Source organism: Hyla sarda, chromosome 6 (assembly GCF_029499605.1).
Source record: "Hyla sarda isolate aHylSar1 chromosome 6, aHylSar1.hap1, whole genome shotgun sequence".
Taxonomy (NCBI): Eukaryota; Metazoa; Chordata; class Amphibia; order Anura; family Hylidae; genus Hyla; species Hyla sarda.
In genome coordinates, this window is record NC_079194.1 from 170,989,501 (window position 1) to 171,003,954 (window position 14,454).

General features: G+C 42.9%; 1 protein-coding gene across 6 annotated transcripts in view; it reads left to right on the plus strand.

The window, feature by feature from the left end:
• CHST8 (carbohydrate sulfotransferase 8) overlaps positions 1-12,715 on the plus strand; it is a 765,708-nt gene extending 752,993 nt beyond the window's left edge. For all 6 annotated transcript variants that reach the window (XM_056525793.1, XM_056525790.1, XM_056525789.1 and 3 more), the window contains one exon: positions 11,247-12,715. In XM_056525793.1, coding sequence (XP_056381768.1) covers positions 11,247-12,380 — 1,134 coding nt within the window. In that variant the 3' untranslated portion in view covers positions 12,381-12,715. The remainder of the gene's footprint in view (positions 1-11,246) is intronic.
• The last annotated feature ends 1,739 nt before the right edge of the window (positions 12,716-14,454 follow it).

Here is a 14,454-nt window from a genome sequence, read left to right on the forward strand (position 1 = left end):
ATCTAGGGACTCACAGATGGCATCTTTTCTGATCAGCATTGTCCTTTTTCCTTTTCTTCTCCATACGGATGAGACTAACATGACGGCTTCTTCCAGCCAAAACTTCATCTCTTCGGCATCTGCAGGACAAACATGTTAGACTCTGCATTTTGCCAGTGCGTTCCAGTGCCAGTGCCATCCTCTACACATCTATAGGCCTCCACACTATAAAAATGCCCCCTTGGTGTCCCGCTCAGTAAAAATAGGCATGTAGGTAGCCAAGTAGTAAGGTATGTAGGTAGGTAACTAGCCAGATTATTAGGTAGACAGCTTTTTTTTAGGTAAGTAGGTAGGTAGTCAGGTATGTAGCTAGGTAGGCATGTATGTAGATAAGTTAGGTAGCCTGGTATGACAGTAGGTGAGTGTTTCCCAACCAGAGTGCCTTCAGCTGTTGCAAAACTATAACTCTCATCATGCTCAAACAGCCTTTTGCTGTCTAGGCATGCTGGGAGTTGTAGTTTTGCAACACCTGGAGGCACCTTGGTTGTGGGACACTACCTTGGAAAGCTTCTAAGGCAATGTTCCCCAACCAATGTACCTCAAGCTGTTGCAAAACTACAACTCTCAGCATGCTTAAACAGCTTTTGGCTGTCTGAGCCTGCCAGGAGTTGTAGTTTTGCGACACCTGGAGGCACCTTGGTTGTGGAACACTGCCTTGGAAGCCTTTCAATGCAGTGGTTTTTTTTTTACTATCAAGATGCCTCTAGATGTTGCAAAACTACAACTCCCAGCAAGCCAGTTTGGGCATGCTGAGCATTGTGGTTTTTATACATCTCGACAGAGGGACATAAGATGGCGGTGGGGTCGTGGTCTGGCCAATACCTCTACCCCACCTTTTCAACATATTGGTCAAATACCTTTCTGCTGAGCCGGCCCTTCCAAGTCCACACCGAGCCTCCCGAATGCCACGGCTCCCCCGAGGTCGAGGCTCTCAACTCATTTTCGGTGGCAAACTGAGGGGCAGGCTGGTTTCATCTGGTGGGCTGCACCAGGGCCGGCCCAAGACATTGTACTGCCGCAGTCCAAGACTGAAATGCAGCCCCCCACCCGCCAAAAGAAAAAATAAAGTACTATGCCATAAAATTGCACTGCATATTTAAGAGCTCCACAGGAATGCAACTCACATTAATCTGCAGCATTAGGTAGGCAGCATAGTTCCCCCACATTAGGTAGGCAGCATAATTCCCCCACATTACATAGTCAGCATAGTTTCCCCACATTAGTAAGGCAGCAGTTTTCCCACATTAGATAGGCCACACACTCCCCACATTAGGTAGGTAGGGAGCACACTCCCCCGACATATAGACACAGACACACTCACCTGGCCTGCGCTCCGCTTCTTCTCTCCAGCGGTGGCCTGACGAGTGACGTCACTGACATCCTCCTGCGCGGGTCTGCGGAGGAACGTCACTTGCGTGACGTCCCTCGTCACACCCGGGCTAGCCGGCAGGCTCACTCTTTTAAAGCAGCTGCTGCACTATTAAGCAGCTTGGGGTGCACCAGCTTTAGAAGAGTGGGCAGCAGCGGTGGCAGGGCCGGCCCGACCATGGACCTAGGTGGCCCAAAAATAACAAAAATCGGCTCGGTGAGAGACCCAGGGCTGATGGTTGGACACCCAGGGCTGTAGCCCCATTAGCGCCTCTTCTGTGGCAGGTGGTAGCTCCTCACATTCCCCTTAGCTGCTGCCGCCTCTTATTCCTCAACCCCCATCTTTCCATCCACTTGCCCCAGTGCATAAGCAAGTCTGTGGCCAGAGCAGTAGTGAAGGGTGTTTTCCTTCCCCTTGCCTTGCTCAGGTCTCCATCAGGAGATAAGGGAGACAGTCACGAGGTGGCTGGAGGAGAGCTGTTGTGTGTGTGTGTGTGTGTGTATGTGTATGTATGTATATATGTATGTGTGTGTGTGTGTGTGTGTGTGTGTGTAGGAGGTTTGCACACCCAGCCAGGAGTCCGGATCCTGCACTCCAGCCTGTCACATGTAACAATTCTATCCAGGCACTTCCTGTCCCCCTCCCTCCTACTGCACCACCTGTAACTACTCTCACCTTCCTTCTTGCTGCACCTCCTCTCACCCTCCTACCTGCTACACCTGCTATCACCCTGCTGCACCTCCTGTCACTGCTGTCACCCTCCATTCACAAAAAATGTGGGGAAGAAATGTAAAAACAAAAAACAATTGCTCCAAACTATGAAATGATCACATTCCTGATCCAATGCAGTCAGTGTTGTGGAAGTTGGGTGTGGTTTTGCATTTTTGTTCCTTTGATGTGAATGGAGCCAAGTTGTAATACCACACACAACCTGCTGACAGCAGTGGTGTTGTTTTTGGAAGAAATTAGCTCTGGTTTTCTAGTGCTAGATAACCCATTTAGGTAGGGTCACACGTAGCACATCTGCTGTGTATTTGACGCTGCGGATGCGCTACTGCCCCTTTCTAGCAGACACAGAGGGAGCTGTGAGTCGTGCACATATGGGCAATGTACTCCAGACATCACGGCTGCTCTCGGCCTAGCTCAGGGAGAAGACGGAGCAGCCATGATGTTTGGAGAGCTGCACATCTGCATGACTTGCAGCTCCCTCTGTGTCTGCTTGCAGCGGCGGATTACTGCTGCAAGCAGAACACACGGGCACAGTGCTACGGGTGACCCTACCCTTAAAGGGAATCTGTCAGCTGTATATGCTGCTAAGAGCTTCAGACAGTGTTTAATAACTGTTAGGGTATAAAAGCAAACTGTAGCTTTCCTGGAGCTGATGGTGGTTGCCAAATGTAGAAAATTGCCCTTTTAAAGGTCAGTACTATCACCTGCACTAAACCTGTCACACAGGCTTGTAGTGCGGATGATGCTGATTAAAACGGTACTTACATTTTCCAGATTCACCCAGCCGTTCCTCCACAAATCACGTTTTCTATTTATGCTAATGAGGGCCTTAGGGCACAAGCGGAGCTTCGATCCAAGGTAGGGGCACGCTGACATCATCTTCACCGGGTGGCTGCTCCGCCCGGCTCATCAATATTCATAACCCCCCTCCCTGCTCCTTCGCCAGTGTTAGTGTATGGCGCATGGGCCACTTACTGTGTACTCCCGGAAGCGCATTCCCCCTGGCTTCTTACTTATCAAAGATGGCTGCGGCAGTGAAGCCGAGGGGAATGCCACTTCCGGGAGAACACAGTAACTCCATACACTAACACTATCATGCACCATACACTAACACGAGCGAAGGGGCAGGGAGGGGGGTTATGAATATTGATGAGCCGGGCGGAGCGGCCGCCTGGCGAAGATGACGTCAGCGTTCCCCAAGCTCGGATCAGAGCTCCGCCCATGTCCCAAGGCTCTCATTAACATAAATAGAAAAACATGATTTGTGGCGGAACTGCTGGGTGAATCTGGACAATGTAAGTACCGTTTTAATAAGCATCACCCGCACTACAAGCCTGTGTGACAGATTTCCTTTAATTTCTCTGCCAAGTTTCAAGGCGGCAGGGCTGCTCAAGTACCACAGCCTAGTCTGATGTCCGTTCTTTTGCAGACATTGGAAGTTTTGCCTGTTTCTGAAAATTCTCTTATTGTTTTTTTTTGTTGTTGTTGTTTTTTTAAGAATTAGCTTAAGGTTTGTCCACACTTGATTGTCTGGCTGTACGATTACAGACTTCAATGCTTATTTCGCATGATAACAGATTTCATAGACATTAGCAGAGTCCTGGCCCAGCTGGAGCTCAGCCATCTTTTATCACAGCAAATGTCATTTCCAAGACTTTTCTTAGTGGTGAACTGTACACCAGATGATCCAAGTGTGGACAGACACGTCTAGAGCAGCAATAATCATACACTGGGCTGCTATTAACCCCTTTTCTCCTACTGCTTTCAGAAGTGATTTTGTGCTGAATTTAACATGACGTTTGACTTGTTTTTGCCTAGAAAATCCGTCAGCGGAATTTAGGCTGCCATTTATTACTGTACAGTGACTATGACAGGAGATGACAATGTATACGTTTAAAATTGTCATCTCCTGACCCCTGTAACTTTTTTATTTTTCCGCGTATGGGGCGGTATGAGGGCTCATTTTTTGTGTCATGATCTGAAGTTTTTAGTGGTAAAATTTTTGCATTGATAGGACATATTGATCGCTTTTTATTCTTTTTTTCATGGTATAAAAAGTGACCACAAATGCACAATTTTGGACTTTGGAATTTTTTTGCACGTACGCCAATGACCGTGCGGTTTAATTAATGATATATTTTTATAATTCGGACATTTCCGCATGCGGTGATACCACATATGTTTATTTTTATTTACACAGTTTTTTTTTAAATGGGAAAAGGGGGGGGGGGGTGAATCAAACTTTTATTAGGGGAGGTGTTAAATGATCTTTATTCACTTTTTTTTCACTTTTTTTGCAGTGTTATAGCTCCCATAGGGACTTATAACACTGCACACACTGATCTTTTACATTGATCACTGGTTTCTCATAGGAAACCACTGATCGATGATTCTGATGCTTGACTGCTCATGCCTGGATCTCAGGCATTGAGCAGTCATTCAGCGATCGGACAGCATGGAGGCAGGTAGGGATCCTCCGGCTGTCATGTAAGATGTTTGGGATGCCGCCGCAGCGATCCCAAACAGCTCCCTGAGCTAACCGGCATGGTTTTACTTTCACTTTAGATGCAGCGTTCAACTTTGAACGCCGCGTCTAAAGGGTTAATAGCGCGCGGCACCGCGATCAGTGCTGCGCACCATTATCCACGGGTCCTGCCGTTGTATAGAACGGGAGCGGACTCCGAACGTACCGGTACGTCCTGGGGCCTTAACAGGTTAATTAGTGACTTTAGCTGTTCAGGTGAATTTTTGCTCCTCCCTGTCTTCATGTGTTCAATACTTTTTCCCTGAGTCATTTTACATTACTACACATAGCTTAATTTCTGAGCTATTCATTCTGGTTTAGATATATGGATTACTCTGGTTGTATTCCTATTGGGTGTTCTGGATACCTCAGTCTTCTGCACTCCTAAATCCTTGTTCTTCTGTGTCTTACTCTTTTTTTTGCCAAAAAAGTGATCATTATGGCATGAAAGTCCACAGACACATCTACTCTGACATAATGGACTAAGCTAGTCAGCCATTATGTCCTCATGTACAAAATTAGTATATGAACAGGTGATTCGATAAAGTGTGGTCAGATTGGGTTGAAAACCCGGCTACAGCACATGTGACTGATCCCTCTATAGTCTGGGAATGCAGGAATAGCATTTTTTTTCCCAGTTTTCATGGGTTGTATGTGTGAACAGTCGGTATTACCTTCTGTTTTGTTTTGGCCCTTGTCTCTCTCCTGTGATATATCTCCTGCTGGAATTATTGTTTCCTACATCTGTTATAAATGTGTTGGTGCAATTCTCTGTGGCAGTTATGTAAATTTGTGTTCCCTGCACTTCCTTGGTATCTTGCCCAGCACCTTGGAAGGTGCTACTTTCTTTGTTTTATTTTTTGTTTGTTCTCAAAATTGCTTATAAATACCCTTTTATGAAAGCCTTAAAAAATGGAACCCAAGTAGACAAAAAATACTACAAGCAGTGCTGTTTTGTCCAGTCCCACCTGAAATTAAAGTCAATGGGATCCATTGGTGTGTAATGGACTACCCAGCTTCATTTTTTGGCTGTTCCCAATCCCAAGACCTTAGTCACATGCCACTTATTCCGTCACAAATGGGGCACAAATTCGATGTGATTTTCATTGCATATTGTGGTACATGTTGTGCACCAAATTGCTTGCCGAAAAAAAAACTCCTGTATGGGAACCTGGTCTTATCCTATTTATCCTATCTAACGGTTTCATAAGTTGAAAACCTCTATTCTAGACCACAAATGTTATCCAGACTATCAAACGGATTCCCTTTTATCTGGCCACTTTTTCATGTGTCCAAGTAGAATGCATTTGGGTAGATTTGGATTGGGTTGAGTAGATATCTAGAATGCAAGAGAAAAAGAGTTAAAGCTAAAAAAAAAGGTGAAGAAATCTGTGCATGGCTTTGCAGGTCCATGAATCCCTATCTGTTAAATCACTTAGTAAGTGGCTGGAGAGCTCTGGGCTTTTAACTTGCTGCATTCAGCTGAAAACGTGCACTCATTTTAGGGTGACATGAGGGTCGCACAGAAAAGATCAGTCTTCATTTTACAAACCTGCAGAGAAAAATGTTCTTCGGTTACACAGAGCTTTCAAGTTGGACAATTTCTCTATCCTACTCTCTGCAGCAGCAATTTTTTTTTAAATTAAATATCTTTAGTAATATAATTTGTGACCTCCATGTTCCCAATTCACCTGATCAAGACATCTGATTCATCATAGAATATATACTGTAAGAGCATTTACTAAGAGACAGTAGAGGTTATGGCCCTTTAATTACTAGTGGTGCTGAAGTAAAGCAGCATTTTCAGATGCAAGGTTTATGGTAAAAGAGACTACCGTATATCCCGGCGTATAAGACGACTTTTTAACCCAGACTTTTCTTCTGAAAAGTCGGGGGGTCGTCTTATACGCCGTGTACTGAGGTCCAGGATAGGAAAATTTCTGGTTATCTGCCCGGGCCGGCTCCTGTGTGTGGCTGCAGGCGGGGGCCGGCCAGAGCAAGTAAAAACTAATACTGTATACTAAAAACCAGGGTGCCTCCAGCTGTTGTGAAACTACAACTCCCAGCACGTCAAAGGCTGTCCGGACATTCTGGGAGTTGTAGTTTTACAACAGCTGGTGGCCCCCTGCTTTTTAGTATACAGTATTAGTTTTTACCTGTTCTGGCCGGCCCCCGTCTGCAGCCACACACGGGAGCCGGCCCGGGCAGATAATCATAGGTATTCCTATTCCAGACATCCCTGTGTCCCGAAAAATCTTTTCGGGACATAAGGATGTCCGCCGGTCACTTACCATTACCCGGCGACGCGTGTCCTCCTGCGATCCTCCTTCGGTCCTCCTGCGGTCCGGTCCTCCGTCTCTATGGTTGTACGCACGGGACGTCAGTGACATCACGTGCCTACAACCATAGAGGCAGAGGAGCGCAGGACCAGGAGGACCGCAGGAGGACGCGCGCCGACCGGGGCCTGGTGAGTGACCGGCCGTGCTATCTTAAGTGGTCCGGTCACCGCTCCCCGGTCCCGGCACCTACTGCTATGGTCCATAGGCCATAGCAGTAGATGGTGACCCGGGCCGGAGGAGCGGTGATCGGAACACTGTGGGGGCAGACCAGTACAGACATACAGCCTGCAGCCATACACTGTATATGGCTGGAAGCTGTATGTCTGTTGGGGGGAGCTGCCAATCTAATGTGGGGGGAGCTGCCTACTATTGTGGGGGAGCTGCCTACAAATGTGGGGGGAGCTGCCTACAAATGTGGGGGGAGCTGCCTACAAATGTGGGGGGAGCTGCCTACTATTGTGGGGGGAGCTGCCTACTATTGTGGGGGGAGCTGCCTACTATTGTGGGGGGAGCTGCCTACTATTGTGGGGGAAATGCTGACCTAATGTGGGGGGAGCTGCCTAAAAATGTGGGGGGAGCTGCCTATTATTGTGGGGGAACTGCCGACCTAATGGGGGTAACTGCCGACCTAATGTGGGGGAGCTGGCAACCTAATGTGGGGGAACTGGCAACCTTATGTGGGGGAACTGGCAACTTAATGTGGGGGAACTGCAAACTTAATGTGGGGGGAACTATACTGCCTACCTAATGTGGGGGGAACTATACTGCCTACCTAATGTGGGGGGAACTATACTGCCTACCTAATGTGGGGGGAACTATACTGCCTACCTAATGTGGGGGAACTATACTGCCTACCTAATGTGGGGGGAACTATACTGCCTACCTAATGTGGGGGGAACTATACTGCCTACCTAATGTGGGGGAACTATACTGCCTACCTAATGTGGGGGGAACTATACTGCCTACCTAATGTGGGGGAGCATGATGCCTACCTAATGTGGGGGGAACTACAAGGTACCGTACATCGCGGTAGGAGGGGTAGTCTTATATGGCGAGTATATCCCAAACTCTATATTTTAACTGTAAAAGTTGGGGGTCGTCTTATACGCCAAGTCGTCTTATACGTCGGCATATATGGTATATCAGATATAAAAGACAGACCATAAATGGGCGCTGAGCCATAATTAAGTACAGCCACATGTACAAATGTGCCACAATGCCTGGGAAAACATTAAAGGTGTAATTTCCCTCCAGGATGATTCTTTGCTTATTGGTGGAAATTCTGGGGCCAGATCTTTACCAAACACATACTGATGCCTTCCCTAAGGCCAGCAAAAGTAAATGGCTTTCTATATCAATTCATCAATCAATTAATCAGTAAGGTACAGTACATATCACCTTTGTCATCTACTCACATGACATGAAACACTAGTGGCAGAAAAAAAATGGTCAACTGCTTTTAATTTAAACATTTTACCACCCATGACAGTGGAAGGATAAATTGTTCAACTGTACAAGTAATAGAATATATATATATATATATATATATATATATATATATATATATATATATACTAACAGCAAATCTAAGCCAGTCAACATCTGATCCCATCTTGGCCCCAATGGCCTCCTTCACTTCTCTCTATAACCATGCCCTCCTTGCATTACCATGGTTGTGCATCTCCTAACACAACCCATTTATTTAGTAGGGATACAAGCAGGCAGCTGAATATTTATTCTGTTTTACATTTATGATGCTGTATTGTTGTTCTGACTTGTATCCATCAGAGTGAACTACATATATATTTAAATATATATATTAAATTATCTAATTTTGGTATTTTTTATTAACATTTTACATATTACACAACCATACATATTTATTTATTTATTTATTTCCCCCAAAATTTCCCCAGTCGGCTATTATTAAAGTGACTATTTTGCCATATTGGCATGAAAACAAGATAGCCATCTATCCCACACATCTACTTACAATCTTTGAATGAAATCTGTCTGTTATTACAGGCTTTTAGTGCAGGTGAAACTTATGATACCAATACTTACCTACCCCGATCTGTGGGCCCATTCGGGCGGCAGGCTGGGTGTGTGGCCGGAGCTCCAGGAGCATGCTGATGTCACAGCTGCTGCTTCTTCACTTAGCCCAGCTGAGAGCAGACTTGAGGAAGCAGCAGAGGTGACGACAGTGTGCTCCTGGAGCTCCGCCCTTGTGCCAAGCACCTAAACAAGGAGGATAATGGGTAAACAGGATCACAAAGGGAGATAGGTAAGTATTGTTATCATAGTGACAACGGCACTACCAGCCTGTACCAACTGGTTAGTGCATGTGTCAACTTGAAGACAACTTCCCTTTTAAGACTTTACAGACTTGACGTTTTCACCTTGGTTAGTTAAATTCATACACTCCTCTTGCTTTGGAGTGCCTTTTTCCAGTAATTGAAAGAAATCTTTATTTTTTGGATGGCCTCATTCCTATAATATATCCAAGTCCCTCCACTTCATTATCCTTTGTAGATTTATAGCAATGAAGTACCTGTTAAAATCTGGGAGAGTGGTTTCCCCCTCTCCTTTAGAGCGTGTCATTGGTCATTAATATTTAAAGGATTTTAAACCACTTATTATCACCAGATCACCAACTTTATTGCTGCAGCTCTATCAGCTATCTGATCAAATAGCAACTGATCCATACATTCACTTTCTTTGATATGCTCCTGTATTCCAGACTGTCAGAGCTTTTTTAAAATACAAACCTTCTCCACTGGAAGAGACATGAGCAATCAATACAGATCACGGCATTTGCGGCAGTGCAATATTTTAAATGGATGATCGGATCCTTCAGCATGGCAGCCGGAGGTCCCCTCACCCATCTCCCTGGGTCTTCTGCTCTGGTCTGACATCGAGCAGACCAGAGCAGAAGATTGTCGATAACACTGATCAGTGCATAGCACCGAATAGTATTAGCAATCAAGTGATTGCTATAAATAGTCCCCTATGGACCATTAAAGTGTAAAAAAAAAAGTAAAAAAATCTATTAAAAAAAATTGAAAAATCCCCTCCCCCAATAAAAATGTAAATCATCCTTTGTTTCCCATTTTACCCCCAAAAAAGCATTAAAAAAATATATAAACATATTTGGTATCGACGCGTGCGTAAAAGTCTGAACTATCAAAATATATTGTTAATTATCCCGTACGGTAAATGGCGTAAACGTAAAAAAAAGTCCAAAATTGCTGCTTTTTTGTCACATTTTATTCCCAAAAAATTTATAAAACATTAAATATAAGCAAAAGTGGTAACAATAAAAACTACAGATCAAGGCGCAAAAAATTAGCCCTCATACCGCCCCATATGCGGAAAAATGAGAGAGTTATAGGTGGTCAAAATAGGGCAATTTCAAACATTTATGTACAATAAATATGTACAATTATGAAAAGGCATATAACATGGGTATCATTTTAATCGTATTGACCCACAGAATAAAGAAAACATGTACATTTTACCATAAAGTGTACAGCGTGAAAAAACAAAATGTTCCAAAATTTGTTAAATTGCAGTTTTCTTTTCAATTTTCCCACATAAATAATATTTTTTTGGTTGCGCTGTACATTTTATGGGAAAATAAGTGATGTCATTACAAAGTTAAATTGGTGACACAAAAAACAAGCCCTTATATGGGTCTGTGGATGGAAATATAAAAGAGTTATGGGTTTTTAGAAGGGGAGGAGTAAAAACGAAAATGCAAAAATAAAATTGGCCTGGTCCTTAAGGCCAAAATGGGCCTGGTCTTTTTAAGGGGTTAAAAGAAAAACTACTACAAAAGGACATAGTTTTAAATTAGAAGGAAAAAGGTTTAAAAGTAATATCAGTAAGACTAAATGGGCTGAATTACAAGACTTTGGCAAGGTTTGTTTTTTTGTTTTTAATAAATGGTAGAGTGTTCCTAATACATATATATCAGTACAATCTGTGGGCATTTCTGCCTTAGTATTTTAGGCCATCTTTGCTTCTAGTCTATTTAGGAAGTCTTTTCATATTCTGTCTTCTGCAGCAGCTGCTCAGTATTTGTTTGCTTCATATCATGAATACACAAATAACACAGTGTGCTCTGACACGGTGCTTGCCGGAATAGTCTTTAAATTTGTCAGACAAGATGAGCGATGTTCTTTTCTGTGTGTTTTGTAAGCTTTTGTGCTGCTGAATCCTGAATAATTCTCTATTCTGTTCACAGGACTGTACATCCAACAATCAATATGGAACTTCAATGGAAGCTGCTGCCAAACAGCTCCTGAACATAAACCAAGACATACCGTCGTATCCTCCTTATCAGTACCTGGCTAGTTTACACAGCACAAGTCGCAGGCAGAAAAAAACAATCTTTCTTAGACGAGACAATAAGATATATGCTGAGAAAAAGCTTTTGAAAAAGAGGAAGCATTACCTATTGAAAGAGACTCCCATACTGATGCCCCTGAACGGTTCAGCTGTGGACCTCATGCCTTCGGATTATGAGGACAGCACTGGTAAATGGAAAAAGCTATATGATGCTCAAAGGCAACGCAAGAAGCTTATGCAAGACATTTGCTTGAAATACAAGAGTGGTAGCAGGAGGATTATCACTCCTTATCATGTCTCCCGAATCTTTGTGGAAGACAAGCACAAAATACTCTATTGTGAGGTTCCAAAGGCTGGCTGCTCCAACTGGAAACGAGTATTAATGGTTCTTAACGGCTTAGCTTCCTCTACTAAAGATATTCAACACAATACTGTTCACTATGGGAACTACTTGAAGAGATTGGACAGTTTTGACCGGAAAGGAATCTTCAACCGTCTTAACACATACAAAAAGATGATCTTTGTCCGAGAACCTTTTGAGAGGTTGGTCTCTGCCTTCAGGGACAAGTTCGAGCACGCAAATAATTATTATCATCCAGTGTTTGGAAAAGCTATCATCTCTAAATACAGGCGGAATGCCACAAGGGAAGCATTACGGACAGGCTCTGGGGTGCAGTTTAAAGAGTTTATCCAATACCTGTTGGATGTTCATAGACCAGTGGGCATGGACATTCATTGGGACCATGTTAGCAAACTTTGCAGTCCATGCTTGATAGATTATGATTTTATTGGGAAATTTGAGAGCATGGAGGAAGATGCTAATTTTCTTCTACACCTTATAGGGGCTCCTCAAAACTTGTCTTTTCCCAGATTTAAAGACAGACATTCCAATGAGGAAAGGACCACTAGTAAAATCACACAGCAATATTTTGCACAATTGTCCCCATTGGAAAGGCAACGTACCTATGATTTTTATTACATGGATTATCAAATGTTCAATTACTCAAAACCGTTTGAAGATCTGTATTGATCACATGTCAAATCAGGAAAGTGTTTTCTAGAAAACGTACATTGAGGGAACACTTGAACTGACAGTGTCTTTGGATTCAGAGATGATCCTTTTAGATTTTTTTAACTTCTAAACTTGAAACTGGTCATAAAGACATTTTACAGTCTCTGCAGTCAGATTGCACTAAAGCAATTGATCATAGGGGTACAAACCTCTCAAAAAAATTACTTCAATTCCATCAACCCATTCTTTCTATTCTGAGATTGAAAGAAAATATTTAAGATTCTCTATTGTATAGATCTTATTTTTGCTGGCTAAAAAAATAAATAAAATTGATTTTTAAAAATACAATAAAAGGGCTAGATTTTTCTATAGAGTGGTGCATTATTATTTTTTAAAGACATCTGTGACATCTGTGGCTCATATCATCTGTACATGTAAAGTATTTGTTGAAAATGAATGTAGTTATTTGATTATACGGTATGCCCACTTTTACAACAAAAGTGTTTATTCCTAGAGATGTTTGACAGCTCCTATGCAGACTTGGGGAGGAGGGGGGGGGTGGTTTTATGAAGCCAGTATTTTGTCTTCATGCATCAAAAAATTGCACATCTTTGAGCAAACCCTCAGTTTGTGAGAAAAATTTGTGTAAAGTTGGCCGGGTATTTATGGACACAAAATTTATAACAATGTATGCTAAAGAACTAATTTAAATTGTAGCTATAATCTACACTAGCTCAGAGAAAGCATAGATTTCAAAAGCACAGCTTGCGGGCAGCCATTGCAAGCCTTTATTGATTTATTAAAAGCTGCTTGTTAAATGCCAGTCTTAGTAAATTCTACTCAAGGTGTGTTCACACGCTAGTAACTAGCAGCGGGTTTCATTTGAATGGGTCCGCGGACAGTTTGCAAATCTGACACTATTGCGGACTGTCTGTGGACCCATTTAAATGAATGGTAGCCTAACTCGCAGCAGGATTCCCTCAGTGCGAATGTACACTCAGGGTATGTTCACATGTGCATATTTTATGCTGCAGATTTGCTGTAACAGATTTTGTTACTCAAAAATACACGTGTGAACGTACCCTTAGGGTACGCAGATGTGCTGCTGGCAGTCACAGAGCAACGACAGCGAGAGCTCCCTGTAGCTTATAGCAACGGATTCCCTTCCGTGAGTCACGACATGACATACAGAGCTACCTGGCCACAGCAGAGAGTAAGTTTTGCAGTGGTTCTGAGACTGCTGGCAGCACTTCTGCAGTGTATTTGACTGTGTGCGACCCTACCCTTAGTGGGAGATCTAGAGGAAAAGTTGCTGAGTTGCCCTTGTTGAAAATGCTATGGGCAACTCAGCAACTTTTTCTCTGGACAGGTTTTGATAAATCTCCCCCCGAGAGTCTGTAAAGGGAGGTTACGCTCAATTCACCCATCCTAAAATCTATTGGGATACCTATAAAAGCACTGTTCTTTTTCCATTACGTACAGTATTTTCCAAACTGTTTATTTAAAGATTTTTTCATTTTACAACAAAAGTAAAAAGAATAAGAAAAGCATGTTTGGGAGTAGATAAATAATCCAACAGCATATCGCAGCAAGGGAATGGCTACAGAGATGCATCCCAAAGAATAATAAAGCATAATACACCAGACAAATACTCCAATAAGCATTGCTATGAAATGGTTGAATGTATAGCAAAGGAAGGGATAAAAATAGTAACATACAGAAAATGATGAATCTAATACCATAAAACCATTACTGCGTCACCTGATGAATGGAGAAGCAATAAGTGGTTACCCGAACAAAGAAGATGTAAAATCTAGTTTATCGGTACATCTAAGCGGTCATTCTCCTTTAATTGTCAACAGGAAACACCAACTGTCTTATTATTCAAACAGATACATAACACATACTAATGAACTAATTTTTATAAGAATATGGTGCACAGAAAATTGGAACGAACAGCTTCAAACATACCCCTTTGTAATTAGTTTGTTTAAAGAAAAAAATTTCTTCACATAAACAACTTTTGACAATACACTGTTTTAATTTAAAGGGACTTTGTCATCAGTTTTGTGCTACCCAAACCACGGCAGCA